General features: G+C 49.1%; 1 protein-coding gene across 1 annotated transcript; it reads left to right on the forward strand.

Moving 5' to 3' along the window:
* Window positions 1-10,715: 10,715 nt before the first annotated feature.
* LOC120110589 (ACT domain-containing protein DS12, chloroplastic-like) lies at window positions 10,716-15,861 on the forward strand. The gene is made up of 9 exons (XM_039126039.1): window positions 10,716-10,796; window positions 11,210-11,266; window positions 11,341-11,466; window positions 11,928-11,944; window positions 12,095-12,152; window positions 13,633-13,688; window positions 15,107-15,212; window positions 15,285-15,353; window positions 15,562-15,861. Exons 1-9 carry the CDS (start codon window positions 10,716-10,718, stop codon window positions 15,622-15,624), a joined length of 633 nt encoding a protein of 210 aa, XP_038981967.1. The 3' UTR covers window positions 15,625-15,861.
* The last annotated feature ends 8 nt before the right edge of the window (window positions 15,862-15,869 follow it).

Raw genomic sequence — 15,869 nt, forward strand, 5'->3', positions numbered from 1 at the left:
GATCGGCCGAAATATGGAAGTCTACGTGGACGACATGCTGGTGAAAAGCCGAGCGGCGGAACACCACATAGCCGATCTCGACGAGACATTCGCCAAGCTCAGAAGATACAAAATGAAGCTCAACCCGGCGAAATGTGCGTTCGGGGTCACCTCGGGCAAGTTCCTGGGTTTCATAGTGACCCAGCGCGGAATTGAAGCCAACCCGGAGAAAATCCGGGCACTGCAAGAGATGTCGCCTCCGAAGACAGTTAAGGAGGTGCAGCGGCTCGCAGGGCGAGTTGCCGCCTTGGGAAGGTTCGTCTCTCGGTCAGCCGAGCGCTGCCTCCCTTTCTTCAAAAGCCTCAAACGGCCGAAAGACTTCCGGTGGTCAGAAGAATGCCAGCGAGCCTTTGAAGAGCTCCGGAGCCTTCTGGCCTCTCCCCCGCTGCTCACCAAGCCCCAGAAGGGCGAGGTTCTTTATCTATACCTGGCCGTCTCCCCGGCCGCAGTGAGCTCAGTCCTCGTCCGGGAAGAGGACAAGCTCCAAAAGCCGGTCTATTACACCAGCCGGGTTCTCAGGGATGCTGAGACCCGATATTCTAAACTTGAGAAGACCATCTTCGCTCTCATCATCTCGGCTCGGAGACTCAGGCCTTACTTCCAAGCCCACACAATAGCTATATTGACCGACCAGCCTATGAAGCAAATATTGCAAAGGTCGGATCGTGCGGGGAGGATCGCCAAATGGGCGGTTGAGCTCGGGGAATTTGACCTCGAGTATCGGCCCAGGCCGGCTATCAAGGCCCAAATACTCGCCGACTTCATCGTGGAGTGTACCCTGCCGGACGACCCCGAGTTGCCACCCGTATCCGCGGAGGAAGCCCCGAGGCAGCCATGGGTCCTGCACTCGGACGGGTCTTCAACCTCGGGGGGTAGTGGAGCCGGACTCATCCTCACCAGTCCAGACGGAGTGGTGGCCGAGCAAGCCTTGCGCCTCGAGTTCCCGGCTTCGAACAACGAGGCCGAGTATGAGGCCCTCATCGCCGGGCTCAAGCTGGCGAAAGAACTGAAAGTGGAAGACCTGACGGCCTTCAGCGACTCCCAGCTGGTAGTGAACCAGATTCAAGGAGACTTTGAAGCTAAAGAGCCATCCATGCAAAAGTATCTCCAAAAGGTGCGGGAACTTACGTCTGCCCTGAATTCTTTCAATATTCAGTACATTCCCAGGGCGGAAAACTTCAGGGCAGACCAGCTGTCCAAATTGGCAACCTCCCGCATGAGCGAGCTTCCCAAGGGAACAACGCTCGAGTATCTTCAGATCCCCAGCACGGAAGAACCCGAGCCCACCATGTGCATCGACTCCGAGCCAAGCTGGATCGATGGGCTCGTCTGCTACCTCCAAGACGGGACCTTACCTCATGACGAGACGGAGGCTCGCCGAATCAAGCGCCAAGCCCCCCGGTATGTCCTGTACGAGAATAGACTTTATCGTCGATCATTCACTTCTCCCCTTCTCAGATGCCTCCGCCCCTCCGAGGCGGACTATGCCCTCCGAGAGGTCCATGAAGGGATCTGCGGAAATCACATGGGGAGTCGGGCACTGGCCCACAAGATCCTGCGGCAAGGATATTACTGGCCCACACTCCAGAAGGATGCGACGGATTTCGTCCGGAAATGCGATCGGTGCCAGCGAAACGCCAATATCCAGCGCCGACCTTCGGCCCTGCTGACTTCTATCATCGCCCCCTGGCCATTTGCCCAATGGGGGATCGACATCCTGGGGCCCTTTCCCCAAGCCTCCGGACAAAGAAGTTCCTGGTCGTCTCCATCGACTACTTCACCAAATGGGTCGAGGCCGAACCCGTCGCCCGGATCACCGAGCAAAAGATGCGGGACTTCGTGTGGAAGTCCATAATCTGCAGATTCGGACTACCCCGTATCCTTATATCGACAATGGTCGACAATTTGACAATGTTCATTTCAGGGAATTTTGCTCTGAGCTCGGCATTGATCACCGTTTCACCTCGGTCGCTCACCCCCAGACAAACGGGAAACTGAGGTAATCGCACTATTTTGCAGGGACTCAAGGCTAGGCTTGATCGGTCCAAAGGACAGTGGGTCGAGGACTTGTACAATGTCCTTTGGGCGTACCGGACCACGTTCCGACTGCCCACAGGAGAGACCCCCTTCAACCTAGCATACGGCACTGAGGCCGTCATCCCGTTGGAGATCGGCCTGCCTTCTCCAAGGGTGGAGCATTATGACCCCGACACCAATTCCTCCCAGCTCAGGAGCAACTTGGACCTCGTCGAAGAGACACGAGAGGTCGCCCGGGTCCGCATGGCAAGATACCAACAGCGAACGGCCCAATACTACAACTCCAGAGTCAAGCCCAAGCTCTTCAAAGTAGGGGACCTCGTCCTCAGGAGAGCCGAGGCTTCTCACCGACCGGCAAGGAAAGCTCCCAAATTGGAAGGGCCGTATCAAATGGCCCGTGCAACGAAGGGGCGTATAAATTAGTCCCTGGGGCCTGATCCCGCGAAGCTGGAACTCCGAGAATCTACGAATGTACTACAGTAAAACCCTAGGGGTTCAAGACAATCAGGACAATGGGCTCAGTTCCTTTTCTGCAATAATCTTTCTTGCGACTGTATTCTTTCTAATGTTGGGCCGTCTGTGTCTCGATTCTCCGGCCAAAATCGGGATGCCTCGAGGGTCGACCGTGAGAACAGACTCCCTCGACCTCGGGAAGAAAGCCGTGAGGGGTGGAAAGGGTGGCTCCACCCGGGGCGCCACAAAGTGGCCGGAGCGGTCGACGCCCGATCCCCGAAGCGGACAATACTTTCCTCGACTAAGGTCGGGATGCCCCGGGTCGACCGTAGAGAACCAGACTCCCTCGACCTCGGAAGAAGCCGTGAGGGGTGGAAAGGGTGGCTCCACCCGGGGCGCCACAAAGTGGACCCCCGGGAGCGGTCGACGATCCCCGATCCCGAAGCGGACAATACTTTCCCTCGACTAAGGTCGGATGCCCCGAGGGTCGACCGTAGAGAACCAGACTCCCTCGACCTCGGGAAGAAGCCGTGAGGGGTGGAAAGGGTGGCTCACCCGGGGCGCCACAAAGTGGACCCCCGGGAGCGGTCGACGATCCGATCTCCGAAGCGGATTACTTTCCCTCGACTAAGGTCGGGATGCCCCGAGGGTCGACCGTAGAGAACCAGACTCCCTCGACCTCGGAAAGAAGCCGTGAGGGGTGGAAAGGGTGGCTCCACCCGGGGCGCCACAAAGTGGACCCCCGGGAGCGGTTGACGATCCCCGATCCCCGAAGCGGACAATACTTTCCCTCGACTAAGGTCGGGATGCCCCGAGGGTCGACCGTAGAGAACCAGACTCCCTCGACCTCGGGAAGAAGCCGTGAGGGGTGGAAAGGGTGGCTCCACCCGGGGCGCCACAAAGTGGACCCCCGGGAGCGGTCGACGATCCCGATCCCCGAAGCGGACAATACTTTCCCTCGACTAAGGTCGGGATGCCCCGAGGGTCGACCGTAGAGAACCAGACTTCCTCGACCTCGGGAAGAAGCCGTGAGGGGTGGAAAGGGTGGTTCCACCCGGGGCGCCACAAAGTGGACCCCGGGAGTGGTCGACGATCCCCGATCCCCGAAGCGGACAATACTTTCTGAAGCAGAGCTCTGCCATTGAACTAGCGCGCACCCTACTTCGGTAGAGCGCCCACAGGCCCGCCGACCTGACACAAGTTCCTCGACTAAGGTTGAGGCGCCGGGGTCCGACCAGAGGGTCTCAAGCTCCCTCGGCCTCGAAAAGAACTGTAGATCGATAAAGCCTCCCCAGATCCTTTCAACTTCGGTGGGTGTCGTCGGGTCCGTGAGAAGCCCGAGCCCCCTTACAAGTCAAAATGACTCCGGAAGACGATGAGGAAGGGAAGCAACCTACCCCGCCATGTGAAACACAACTCCGAGAATGCAAGAGGTACATCCAACTCGATGCCCTCCTTGTCAAATTTTATCTACATACCGCTAATCATCTAACGTTGGAGTCCTATCTCGCCCCAAAGTCGGGCTACTCCAATGGGTCGGCTTAAGACCGATCTCCTAACTACATTATGCATGCTCCGTTCGACAAGTCTCCGCTCGTCAAGTCTCAACTTGAACAAAGTCTCCGTAAGTTAGGGCCCAACTCGGCCCCATACATAGACTCGATGTCTAGCTGAGAAAGCGGTCCCGGCCGCAAGTGCACCAGCCGAACACAGATACTAAGGCGATCTTCAGAGATTCCAGCCTTACTCACTGAAATCTCGGCAGAGTCCGAGAGCAATAACTATGAAAACCTTCGGCGATAATTCGACTATTAGCCCGCGCTCCCTACAAAGGACCCGGAAGTCAAGTTCGGAAACCCGACTAGACTCCCCCGAATAGCGGCACGAACAGACCTAGCCCGGTCCTACTCGAAGGGCTAAGGCCCGACCTCAATGCCTTGGATTTTCCTAAAGGCCGAACGTGACGACTTTCGCGATTCTAAGATCCGAGTTATAGGACTTAGAAAATTTTCTGGAAACCTAAGCTCGGAGCTCCCTTTGCTCGGAATGACTAAGATCCGAGAAGGCTAAGGTATAACTCAGGAAAAGGGCAACTTCGTTAAGTGGCCCGAGAACTAAAATACAGAGTTAGAGGTTGTCGAGGCGGTTAGCTAAGACCCTAGCCTCATTCACGACAAGAAAGGAAAGACGAGCACAAAATGACAAAAGTATTTTTCATTGACAAAGGGCCGGAAGGCCAATTACAAATTGGAGGTCGGCCATTCAAGAGCCGACCTCGGATACAGTGAAAAAGAAAAAATACGCCAAGTCTTAAGCGGCGGCAGTAACATCCGCGGGGTCGTCCGTGGCGATGGCCTCAGGACCTTCAGCCGGCACAGGCTCGGGGTCTTCTCCAACTGGCTTAGCACTTCCAGATCATGCCATCCCCCTTCCCGTTTCAAGTCAGCACCTTTCTTTCTCCCTGACTTGTCTTGCCCACGCTTCTTTAGCATCTCTATCAGGGAAGGATCCATCTTCTCCGCCTGTGCCTCCACAATCTCGCCCGCTGACATGAAAAAATACGCCAAGCCTTAAGCGGCGGCAGCTACATCCGGGGAATCGTCTGGCACTGTGATGACCTCGGGATCTTCAGCCGGCACAGGCTCGGGGTCGGGGGCAGGGGCCTCGGGTGCCGCCACCGGGACGTCGACCGTCTCAGCCGCCGGTGCGCCTCCGGGACACCCTCCGTCTCGGCCGCCCTCGTCGAAGGCTCGGATGGGTCTTGTTCGTACAATTCTGCCTCGGATGTCAAAATGGCAGGAAGGTCTTCCATGTCGGACCCGTAGCCCGCGTCCATCCTCGGGCGGACCGTCGAAAAGTTGTACTGGGGGCAGTACCGGGTCACCTGCAGCCGGAAGTTCTTGAAACCCGGAGAAACCGTCGACCGTCTCCTCCTCTAACATGTTGCGGAACTCCTGCGACCCCTTGAAGAGCTCCACGGCATGATCAGCTCGCTCGAGTGCCCTCCTCTCTCGGGCCTCGAGCTGCTCGATTCGGAGGCGGGAAACCCCGTCCTCATACTTGAGGCCCGCAACCTCGGATTGGACCTCCCCCAGGCGCGCCTCCGAGGCGCGCAAGGCCGACCTGGTTAGGGCGTGAGCGGCCTTCTCCTCCTTGAGCCCTCCGCCATAGCGAGGCGCTCGGCCTCGGTGGCCGCCCTCCGAGCCTCGGCCTCGGCCAACGCCGCCTCCAGCTCGGCGATCCTTTTCTTGGCCGGTTCCAACTCCCGGCAGACCCGCCGGGTCTCTTCCTGGCATCCCTGGGCGATGAACACCAGGGTGTCGAGCTCGTGAACATGCTGCAAAGAAAGAGACAAAATGATCATGAGTTAAAAACATACGGATTCACTAACAACTTTAAGGAAATCGAAAAAAGGACTTACCCGGGCGGTGTTGCAGAAAGCATTGTCAACGACCACCTCCAGCGGAATGTTCTGGAACTCGGCCCGGTCCGCTGGAAGCATCGCACGCCGAAGCACGGAGCGTGTGCAACCTCGGCGTTATGAATGGCCGAGCTCCCCTCGAGAATAGGGGAGTCCGGCTCGACTGACTCCTCCCGGGAAGCTCGGGAAGGGCCCGGCATGCCCGACCCGAGGTCCCGGAGCCACTCGCTTCGGGGCCTCGAGTCGGCTCAGGTCCCGGGCGCTGCTGCCGGATCGTGGACGGCTCCCCCGCTGGGCAATGGGGGCAGGGCAAGGAGGGGCTGATGGCCACGTGGCTGACGGACACGTGCCCGCCTCGGGTCGGCTGTGGAGGCCCCGCCTCGGGGCCACTCGTCCCGGCCGACGTCGAGGCGCCGTCTGATCTTGCCCCTTTTCCGAGGCTGAGGCATAGTTCCGCCGGCCTCGGCCTCTCGCCTCCTCAGGCGGAAAAAAAGCGATGTGTTGCTGGTCGGCATGGAGGGGAATGTCTGAACAAAAAATTTACTAAGTGTCAGACCTAGTAGCAGTGAAAACAAAGGACAAGAAAGAAAGTAATATAACTACCCTTACCCTCGGGCGCGCGCGAGCTCAGACCCACGCTCGCCAGGGGCGCCCTCCCGCCAGGAGCTCGGTCAGGTGTTGCCCCTCCCGAGGGCTCGCAGAGAGTCTAGGGTCCTCAGCTCCCTCCCCGACGGTTCGGAGAGCCTGTTGAGGGCCTTCAACCCGAGGGTGTCCCCACCTCGGGTCGAACCCCCAAGGCGCCTCGGACGCCAGGAAGAAAAACTTCCCCCTTCCACTGCATGAATCGAGGAAGGGGCGCCTTGGAAGAGTGACATACCGCCCCGAAAGGCAAAGTATAGCCACCCTGCATCCGCCGGGTTCTTCTTCAACAGAAAACACCGGCAGAAAAGACCCACTGAGATCGGGATCCCGTGCCCGAGGCACAGGGACAAGAACCCGATTTTTGTCCTCCACAGTTCGGAGCCAACTGCGCCGGGACGAGCTGGTACTCGGCCAGCAGGTTGTTCACGAACTCGTGAACGGGAAACCGCAGACCAGCCTAGAGTTTCTCGCGGTAGACCGCGATCCGACCTGGGGACGGCTGCGTCACCCTGTCTCCGGCCCCGCGGTTTCAAGGCGAAACCCGGGCCGAAAGAGAAGCGGGAGCGGATCAACTCCAGCTCTCCTCTGACAGGCTGGACCCTCTCCTCCGGACCAAGACCATTTTCAAGAGCGAAGTGAATCGAAAACGGAATGAAACTGGGGAAGGAAAAGGAGGAACCCTAGCAGTTGCAGGGTAGGAACCTACTGACATTGCCGGAAATCGTCCGGGCACCGGATGGCGGTTCGGTTGAAGAAGGAAGCAAGGGAGAAAGACACAAAAATAAGAGGAGCATAAAACCTTTTAGAGCACCCAAGGGGTTTAATTAGACCCCTCGGCGGTCAGATCGGCAGGGTCGGTTCCATCCCCCGATCGGTTGTGCCACGTGTTGACCTCGGAGACCGAGGCACCGTATTCACTCCGGATCAATAAATCGGGTACGAAATCGAAGCCCTGTCCCATCGGATCTCGGGGCCTCATTATGGGTCCGCAGAATCGAATCGCCTTGAACAACGAACGGACGGCACCTCCGCTCCCCTCATTTAATAAGGCCCTGGGGCACGTGGAGCCCCGACGTAGCCTTCACCTCGCCGGATCCATGATCCAGTAATACGAGATCGGAAGCGTCCGATCCTAGGTCATGCCGCGTGTCCGTTTTGAACCCCGTAACGGCACGCTCATTGATGAGCGGAGAATTCCGATTACGGGATCGAGGCGTCGCCTCGTCGAGCCCAAGGACCCTCATCATGAGTCCGCCGCACGAAGCGATCTTGGCGATCCAAGAGACGCCACCCCCGCTACACCCGCTCCGAGAAACGTAAAGACACGAGCTCCACCATAAGTTCGCTGAATAAAGCAACCTCGAAACGCCCAAGGCGCGGGTCTCGCCATAAACACTCCGAGAAACACGAGGGCGCAGACGAGATTCGCCCCCCAACTTTAATGATAGACTTTACTTCCCACGTCCGAGCCCGCAAGCCGCTCGAACTCGGAAGTCGGGGGTAGTGTTGGGGGAATAAGATTTTTCCCCCCAAGTGACACAAATGCCCCCAAGAAGCCGCACAATCGCCGACCCTGAACAGCTGAAGTCGGCGTCCGACCTCGGAACGCCCGACCTCAAGACATCCGACCTCGAGACTTCCGACCTAAAAATCCTGACGCTCAAGGTCTACCCTTGTCAGCCACCTACTACGGCCGTACTCCTCCGAGGTCCAACTGAGGACCATGCCCTGCCACTGCTTCAGCATTTATTGCGCATGGCCGCTGTAACCCTCCGGTTCACTCTACAATTAATGTGGATCTCCGGCTTACTCCACCATTAATGCGGATCTCCGGCTTACTCCACCATTAATGCGGATCTCCGGCTTACTCCCACCAATTAATGGCGGATCTCCGGCTTACCCCAATTAATGCGCAGCTCCTGACATCTACGGATCCTCGGCTCTCTACGGCAAGTTAGCCCAGCAGAGTCTGTCAACCATGATCTCTGATCTCGGCCATACCTCCGACACCAATGCAATGATTCGCCTGGTAACGTACTGGTTCGGGTCGTACGACGCCCTCGGCCGCCGACATCAGCACAATGACTCGCCTGACCATGCGCCGACCTGAGCCACATGCCGAGCCGTACTATGGCCTCGCCTGTTACATCACAGGTAAACCGACCCCCACCTATAAAAGGGAGCCTTAGCTTCTCAGGGGGGAAGGAAATTCCGGCGCCTTACAAGCACTGTTCATCTCCTCCTACACTATCTGCCCCCCTCCCTGACTTGAGCGCCGGAGGGCCGTGCCGGAAACCCGCCACCGGCTTGTCTGCAGGCACCCAGACGGAGGACGCCGCCCGCTGACGGATTGCTACCCGCCGTGAGGATCCCCAGCTCCCTCTCTCCGGCCACCCAGACGAAGGACGCCACCCGCCGACTGGTCGCCGCCCCGCCGTGGTGACCCGCAGCTCCCTCTCCCTCAACCGAAGATTGCGCCCGGGTCCAATTTCCAGCAACACCTACTAAAGATATAGATCAACCCCATAAGTATTATAGATGGTATAGCTGATCATGAGATGGGCTTTAACATAGAAAAATATCAAATTTTAAATAGGCCCGACCTGAAGCTCGACTAAAAATGGATCTAGTTTAGGCTTGCCGAGCCCATGATCAGCTTTAATAGATAAGTATAAAACCCAACCAAAGTATTTTAAGAAAATGAGATTCATTAACTTATATATTTTATATCACAACCTCTACAAAAAATAAATTAGATCCTGAAGCTTATTAGTTTATCCTGAAGCTTCAAAGGATAAAGATTTTATTAATAAAGAAAAATATTCAGTAGAAAGTAGAGATGCAGTATTCTCAGAAGAGGCCTAACAAAGACAACCAATCAATAATTAATAATCCTCTAGAAGTATTGGAGAAATAAATCCATTGGAATTGAATAGTGAGAATGTAGTGAAACTAGTGGACCCTTTCCTGTAGATCAACTTTATAGTACCAAAAAGACCCCAGAGAACCTACACCATATTTAAAGGATTATTATGTTCATTTAAGCAGAAAAATAGAAAACTCTATAAATTTAGATGAGATTGATGAATCTGTTAACTTTAAAAATATAAATAATCTTGCATGAAATCCAATGAATCTATTAATTTATTCTTCATTTTAGTCGAACCAGAGAAAAAAAATTCCAGATGTACCTGATGAATGATCATCATTCAATTACTTTGTTCAAATGTAATTAGATTTTTTACAAAATAATTTTTTCATTTATGTGAAGTTGATAACATGCTCAATTTCCACCGTTGCAGTTCTCATGTTACCACAAAGCATGGCGATTTTGTTCTTTCTATTATAGTGCGACCCAAGTATAATCCTGCACCGAGAGATTTGGTAGGGAGGTTTATCATGAATTTGATTACCAAGTTACTATTAGGGAAGAAAAAAACATTTGTACTATAATTATTTATAGTGAAAATTTGTAATGAATATATTTAGTTTCACATCAACTATTTTTTAAATAGTTATTTTGGAATAAGTTTTAAATTATTTATAAATAGTATTAAAGTAGGTCTGGCTTGAAAGCTATTTGAGGCTGATTATGAGTTAATTGTGATACTTATAATTAGATTTATTTGAAAAACTGGAAGACGCTACGTGTGGACTGCTTCCCGAGCTTATGTGTCATGTCAAACTGTAAATCCTACTCGTGTGGCCGCATCACGATGAGAGGGTGCACAAATGGCGTTACCATTGCTTTTCCCCACTAATAAGCGGTGGGCGCTAGAAGGCTGCTTGGTCCGGCAACCAGCCCAACGATTTCTTACCATTTATCCCATGGAAAGAGAAGTGGTGGGCAGCGGTTTTTTCTCGGTGCCGTCCCCTAAATTGGGGGAGTTGGAGGTGTAGCGTGCGTGAGAGAGAGAGAGAGATAGAGAGAGCTGGGACAGAGACAGGTAAGGTGGGGTGGATTCCCAACCCTCTTCTCCGGATAGATAGGTAGATAGATAATAGAGGTTTCCCTCTCCCTCATGGCCATCCCCCCATCACGGTGGCCTTTGTAGCCAAAGGAGACGGAGGAGGAAGAGAAGCGAGCCAGGATCTTGGGCTCTTATCTTCTGTAGAGAGGGGAATGACGGTGGCCATGGCTTCTGGTAGCCTCGCAGCTTACCTTGGTTTGAAGCCGGCCAACAACTTGCTCGCCATCCATTCGGTGCTATTATTTCCCATCGTGGCCACCGCCTGGTCGTTCCGGTTGGACCTAGGGCCAGGTTTGGCGCTCTTTTTCCTGGCTGGTTTCCTGTTCATGTTTGCTGATTTTGTTCAGATCGATGATCATTTTTATTTGATGCTATGGTCCGGTTAGTTTCCCGATCCTTCTTGTGAATGCGGATTTTGCTTCATTGGAGCTCTCTTCTGGTGTGCTTAGACTGAGGAGTTTGTATGAATCAAATTTAGGGCGTTGTTGTACAAAAACAAAAGATTTCTAAGTTTTTTTTAGGGTATTTCTGTCGTGAGAATCTAAATATAGGGTTTGGAAAATAAATTATATGCGCATCGTGTCCTCCTCAACAATCTCTAGTCGTGATTACTTACTGATGATTTTTATCTTGGGGCTGTTGTTAGATTGCCATCTTTTGTAACTGCGGGGATCCTAAAGCTACGTCGCAGACTGCTGTTGAGGTATGGTATGCTTCTTACTCCAGGAAATTGGTTGGAGATTGCATCTGTGATTGCTTAAACTTTTCGGTTAACAGGATGGGAGTTCTAATGAGACTGATACAGTTCCTACTCCCAAAGTTATAATAGATCAGGACTCAGATCCAGATGCAACTATTGTAGAGATAACATTTGGCGATCGCCTTGGGGCTCTTCTTGACACTGTATGTTTCAGCATCAGTTTTTCTTCTAATAATTTATAAACTTTCAGCTTCCAAGTAGTGAGAAGAGTAGTTATGTTGCTAAGTCCTCTTTTAGCTGGACAAGTCTTCTGCTTCCTCTCTGTTCCCAAGATGAAAGCACTAAAAGAATCTTGGGCTCAATGTCAACAAGGCTAATGTATATTTGGATTCTTCTGGAAAGCAACAACAAGTTTGCAAATCACTAAAGCGTAAGTTCTCTCATAACTATAATTCTTCATGTTTGAAGACTTCAGAAACAAAGAATATCACTACATGAATCCCTCTATAAGTTTCTTCCTTTTGTTCTTCACATGGAAAGATAGCTTTACTTCCCCCATATCAGTTGTTACTTCATTGATAGGGATTCTTCACAGGTCTACTGGCCGTAAAATTGATGATCCAGAGTTGCTAGAAGCAATACGCTTGACAATTATTAAACAACATGCTCGAGTATCATCCGGTACCTTCTTAGAGTTTTCTGGTGCTTTTTTACTTTCCTTGAATGGTTCTGGTGAAGTCTCTCTCTCTCTTTAAAAGAAAAAAAAAAGAGAGAAAAAAAATCCTTATCTACTTGTATGCTGTTATTGGAATTCTTCAATTGGTTTGACAGGAGTCTAGGCAGCCAATTGGCCCTGGGAGCAACTTTTGGAGTTGAGCAACCTAAGCAGGTAAAGGTCTTATGCAATCTCTGAAAAGTATGACTTCAATGAAATGCTTAAGTTTGTATACCCAAAATTTGGCTTTTACACAGACAAATCTGGGATATTATATCATGCATGAAGGGTTCTGATTTCTTGTGCACATTGTTGGTGTCCAAAAAATCTATAAGGTTTACCTTAAAAATATCTTATTATATAATATTTTCTTAGAAAAATGTTTTTTATTAACCAAAACATATTTAGCTGGTTATTGTGCAAGCTAGCCAGACAATTCAATGCTTTGCAATTTTATATTTGTTGAAGGAGAAAGAAAGAAAATAATCCTCGGAATGCACTGCTTGTAAGCTGATGACATGATCTGGTTCAATTTAATACAATTTCATTTAAACGCGTCTACCTGTGTTGCTTATTGCAATATCACATATCTCATTCTGCCACTGTCCGAAAAATGAGTATTGTCATTATCAAAGATAATCCATCTCATTGTGACATTGTCCAAAAAGATGAGCGTCTTGATTATCAAAGATAATTCATGCTGTTCCCTTCATCTTCATCTCATATCAAGGGCAATTAAATGATTATGACATCTTTGGCCTACAGATGCCACTTCCTTAATGGTTATAAGATAGCCTAAAGAATTATATTGACTGACTGTTGATTGGGGTTGTGTTGTTTAATACCATTTTCGTTGGTCTCCGTACATGGAAACTTAAAGATGTTACTTTCCTTTTATGATGATCCAGTTCCTTTTACATGCAATGACATATTTCCAACATTTTGTTATTGGTCTTTCAGCTTCTGGTTTCTTCCAGCTAATTTGCATTAGCAAGTCAAGAGAGTGCATTATCACAAAAGAATAGTGGCACTATAAATCCTACGCATTTACAAATCCATACAATTTCAACACAACAGACTAGTAATATCAGGCTGAGAACTTAGTCCACTGGTGGAATCAACTCATTATCATTTGTATGAGTTATTATTTGTAAGCATGGGTAGAATGTTGACAATTTGTATTCCAATCCCATGGCAAGCAGAGTATTGTGCTTAATTTGCTTGTTCATATTGGTCATGGGGAAAAAACACTAAATGATTGGTTACTATTCTTGTGTATATGTTTTCTTCTCTTCCTTTCACTAGCATTAACGAAGTAGATTGAATAAAACCACTTTTTTTGTGCTATATTCATATGATTTTTTGTTTCAACTGCACAACTGTATGCCTTTCTTAACTACCTTTGAATATCCACCACCAAATGGTCATAGCTTATTGATTATGGTCTTCCTTGATAATAGTGGTCAGTAGAAGTGGCATCTTGCAATACTTATGGATACTTTAATACTGTCAATTATATTTTGTCCTATTATTAATCAATAAAATGGGATAACCATATTTTGCCTGGATCATGTAATTGTTTAGGCTTGTTTCATACTCTATATTCTTTTTTTCTAGAGAACTTTGGCTATCATTTTCATTCTTATTTGTTCAGATTGATGTGGATATTGCAACCCATATAGATATTTACGATGATGGCCCTGATCGGAGGTATGTGTTCTTGGTTGATATATGCTTTACTCATTTCTGATCAATACAAAATTGCTGACAAGTGCCATCTTAGAATAGCCTATGATTGGGATAGCACATTATTGGTCAACTTATTTTCCACCTTGTTAACTTAACAAAACTAAGATGAGAATCCAGATGTGTTTATCCGAACAGATTCACTTCATTTGAGCCATCAACCTTTCAATTGGTTCCAGTTCTTTTACCTGCATGCTGCAAACTGGTATCTTTGAGTACTAGAGTATGTGGAAATTTCTGGGCATTCCATGATGCTCAGACTTTCTTTGATATATACAAATGTTTCCAACCAATAAACAAATTAAATGTGAGAAGGAACCGTTGAAAGCCACAATCTATCAAGTGATTACACTTGGGCGGTCTTCCTTGACTATTCCCTGTTACTCTAGGTGAAATGGAACTGGCAAGCTTAGCATCAAGTAAACCTTGTTCATCAGCTTATATGCTGATATCTGCAAGGATATAACTTGGCTTTACTTTGTCGATGATATTGCAAGCAGTAATGAAGTCTTCCAAGTGTACTAGTTGGAGGATTTGTGCCACTTTGGAAAAATATTGTACAGAGGCATTGATAACAGATAACTAAACCGTTGATTACAAAATTAACGACTAAAGAGCAATACATAAACATATAATTGATAGCTTTGGTTATAAGAAAACATTGCCGACAATTCAAAGCATGGATCGCTGAGTTCTTGGCTCAAATTTGATCCCTAGTGGGAGAGAAGACTGATTCTTGTTCTTTTTCAATTTGTATATCCGACGTCAAATCTGACAGTCCTCTTGCTGAGGAAGTGGTGACAATTATCATAGCGTTTTTTTATTTAGATGTTGGCTAGTAGAAGGGCATCTCCAAGGACCTTTTTACCTTAGGCTTTCTTGGTTGCTTCAGCTCTGGGGATTTATGCTTCTCTATACTCATCCTCTGTTTGCATCTGATTCAGCTCATGGACAGATGTCATTATACGATATTTGTAACTCTTTTAGTAGGCAATCCGCCTTCAGTAATTTTTATGTGGAAATGCCTTTTGTTGCCATTTCCTCCATGGAGCTCTTTTAATGTGGTTATCAACCAAACCTGTTTCATAAATGTTTAGACTAAAACACAGCAGGAGGTAAATTGATTGGAATAAGCCAAGTTGTTTTTGTCAGCTTGCAAGGAGTGAAAATAAAGGGAATGCTTTCTCGAAATTAATCAGATGAAGTTTAAAATTAAAAATGCATAATCACTGGTCAAGCAATGACAAGAAGTCAGTTCATGGAAAAATCTATACATAAATTGCTTAAAAATCTCTACAACAGGCAAAGCTCTCTCAAATAACAATTATCACGAGATGGAGAATCATGCCACTTGTCATTGTTCTGTTCGTGTCTTTTTTCAGCTTGCTTGTGGTGGAGACAGCAGACCGTCCTGGGTTGCTGGTTGACCTTGTTAAGATCATCACTGACATAAACATAACTGTCCAATCAGGAGAGTTTGACACTGAGGTAAGATTTGTTTCCGCCAACTTTGTTTTAATCATCCATATATCTCGTGAACTGAAAGTTGTCTGCCTGTAGGGGTTGTTGGCCAAGGCAAAGTTCCATGTCAGCTATAGGGACAAAGCAATCATCAAGCCTCTGCAACAGGCAAGCTATCAATTGACTGCACCCTACAATAATTTTACTTGAGCATGTTTATGTGGATGCATGCCTTTATGAAGTCAATGCGCATTTGCTACTCTAACTGATTTTTAATCTTATAATATAATCATGATAGCTTGCTGTGTATTGATTATTTTAGCATCTGTTTGGCTGCTGTATTGATCTGAAGTTGTTCTTTTAAAATTTTCTGTAGGTTCTTGCTAATAGTTTGCGTTATTTCTTGAGGAGGCCAACAACAGAGGAGGCAAGTTTTTAGATATTTTCAAAACCCATACTCAGATAATATGCTTTGAACAGGTTAAAAAACCTCAGCTTCTCCCAACTGAGTCTTGGGGTCACAATCTAAAGATGATACCTGTCATTTTGATCAAATATTTTACTTCAGAAGCTTAGTAATCTGTGCGATCCATCTGAGATGCATAAATTGGAAATGGTTAGTTTATACAATGGAAACCTTTTATAATAGCAGCACGGAAACTTTTGCAACTCCAAATGGTAGCC

This window comes from Phoenix dactylifera, chromosome 1 (genome assembly GCF_009389715.1).
Source record: "Phoenix dactylifera cultivar Barhee BC4 chromosome 1, palm_55x_up_171113_PBpolish2nd_filt_p, whole genome shotgun sequence".
NCBI lineage: Eukaryota > Viridiplantae > Streptophyta > Magnoliopsida > Arecales > Arecaceae > Phoenix > Phoenix dactylifera.

What these genes read in the sequence shown, in the direction of transcription:
- LOC120110589 (XM_039126039.1), top strand. Translation starts at nt 10,716, where the DNA reads ATGACGGTGGCCATGGCTTCTGGTAGCCTCGCAGCTTACCTTGGTTTG. An exon ending in CGTCGCAGACTGCTGTTGAG is followed by an intron (nt 11,267 to 11,340) that starts GTATGGTATGCT and finishes TTCGGTTAACAG; the next exon opens with GATGGGAGTTCTAATGAGAC. An exon ending in GAGTTGAGCAACCTAAGCAG is followed by an intron (nt 12,153 to 13,632) that starts GTAAAGGTCTTA and finishes TTATTTGTTCAG; the next exon opens with ATTGATGTGGATATTGCAAC.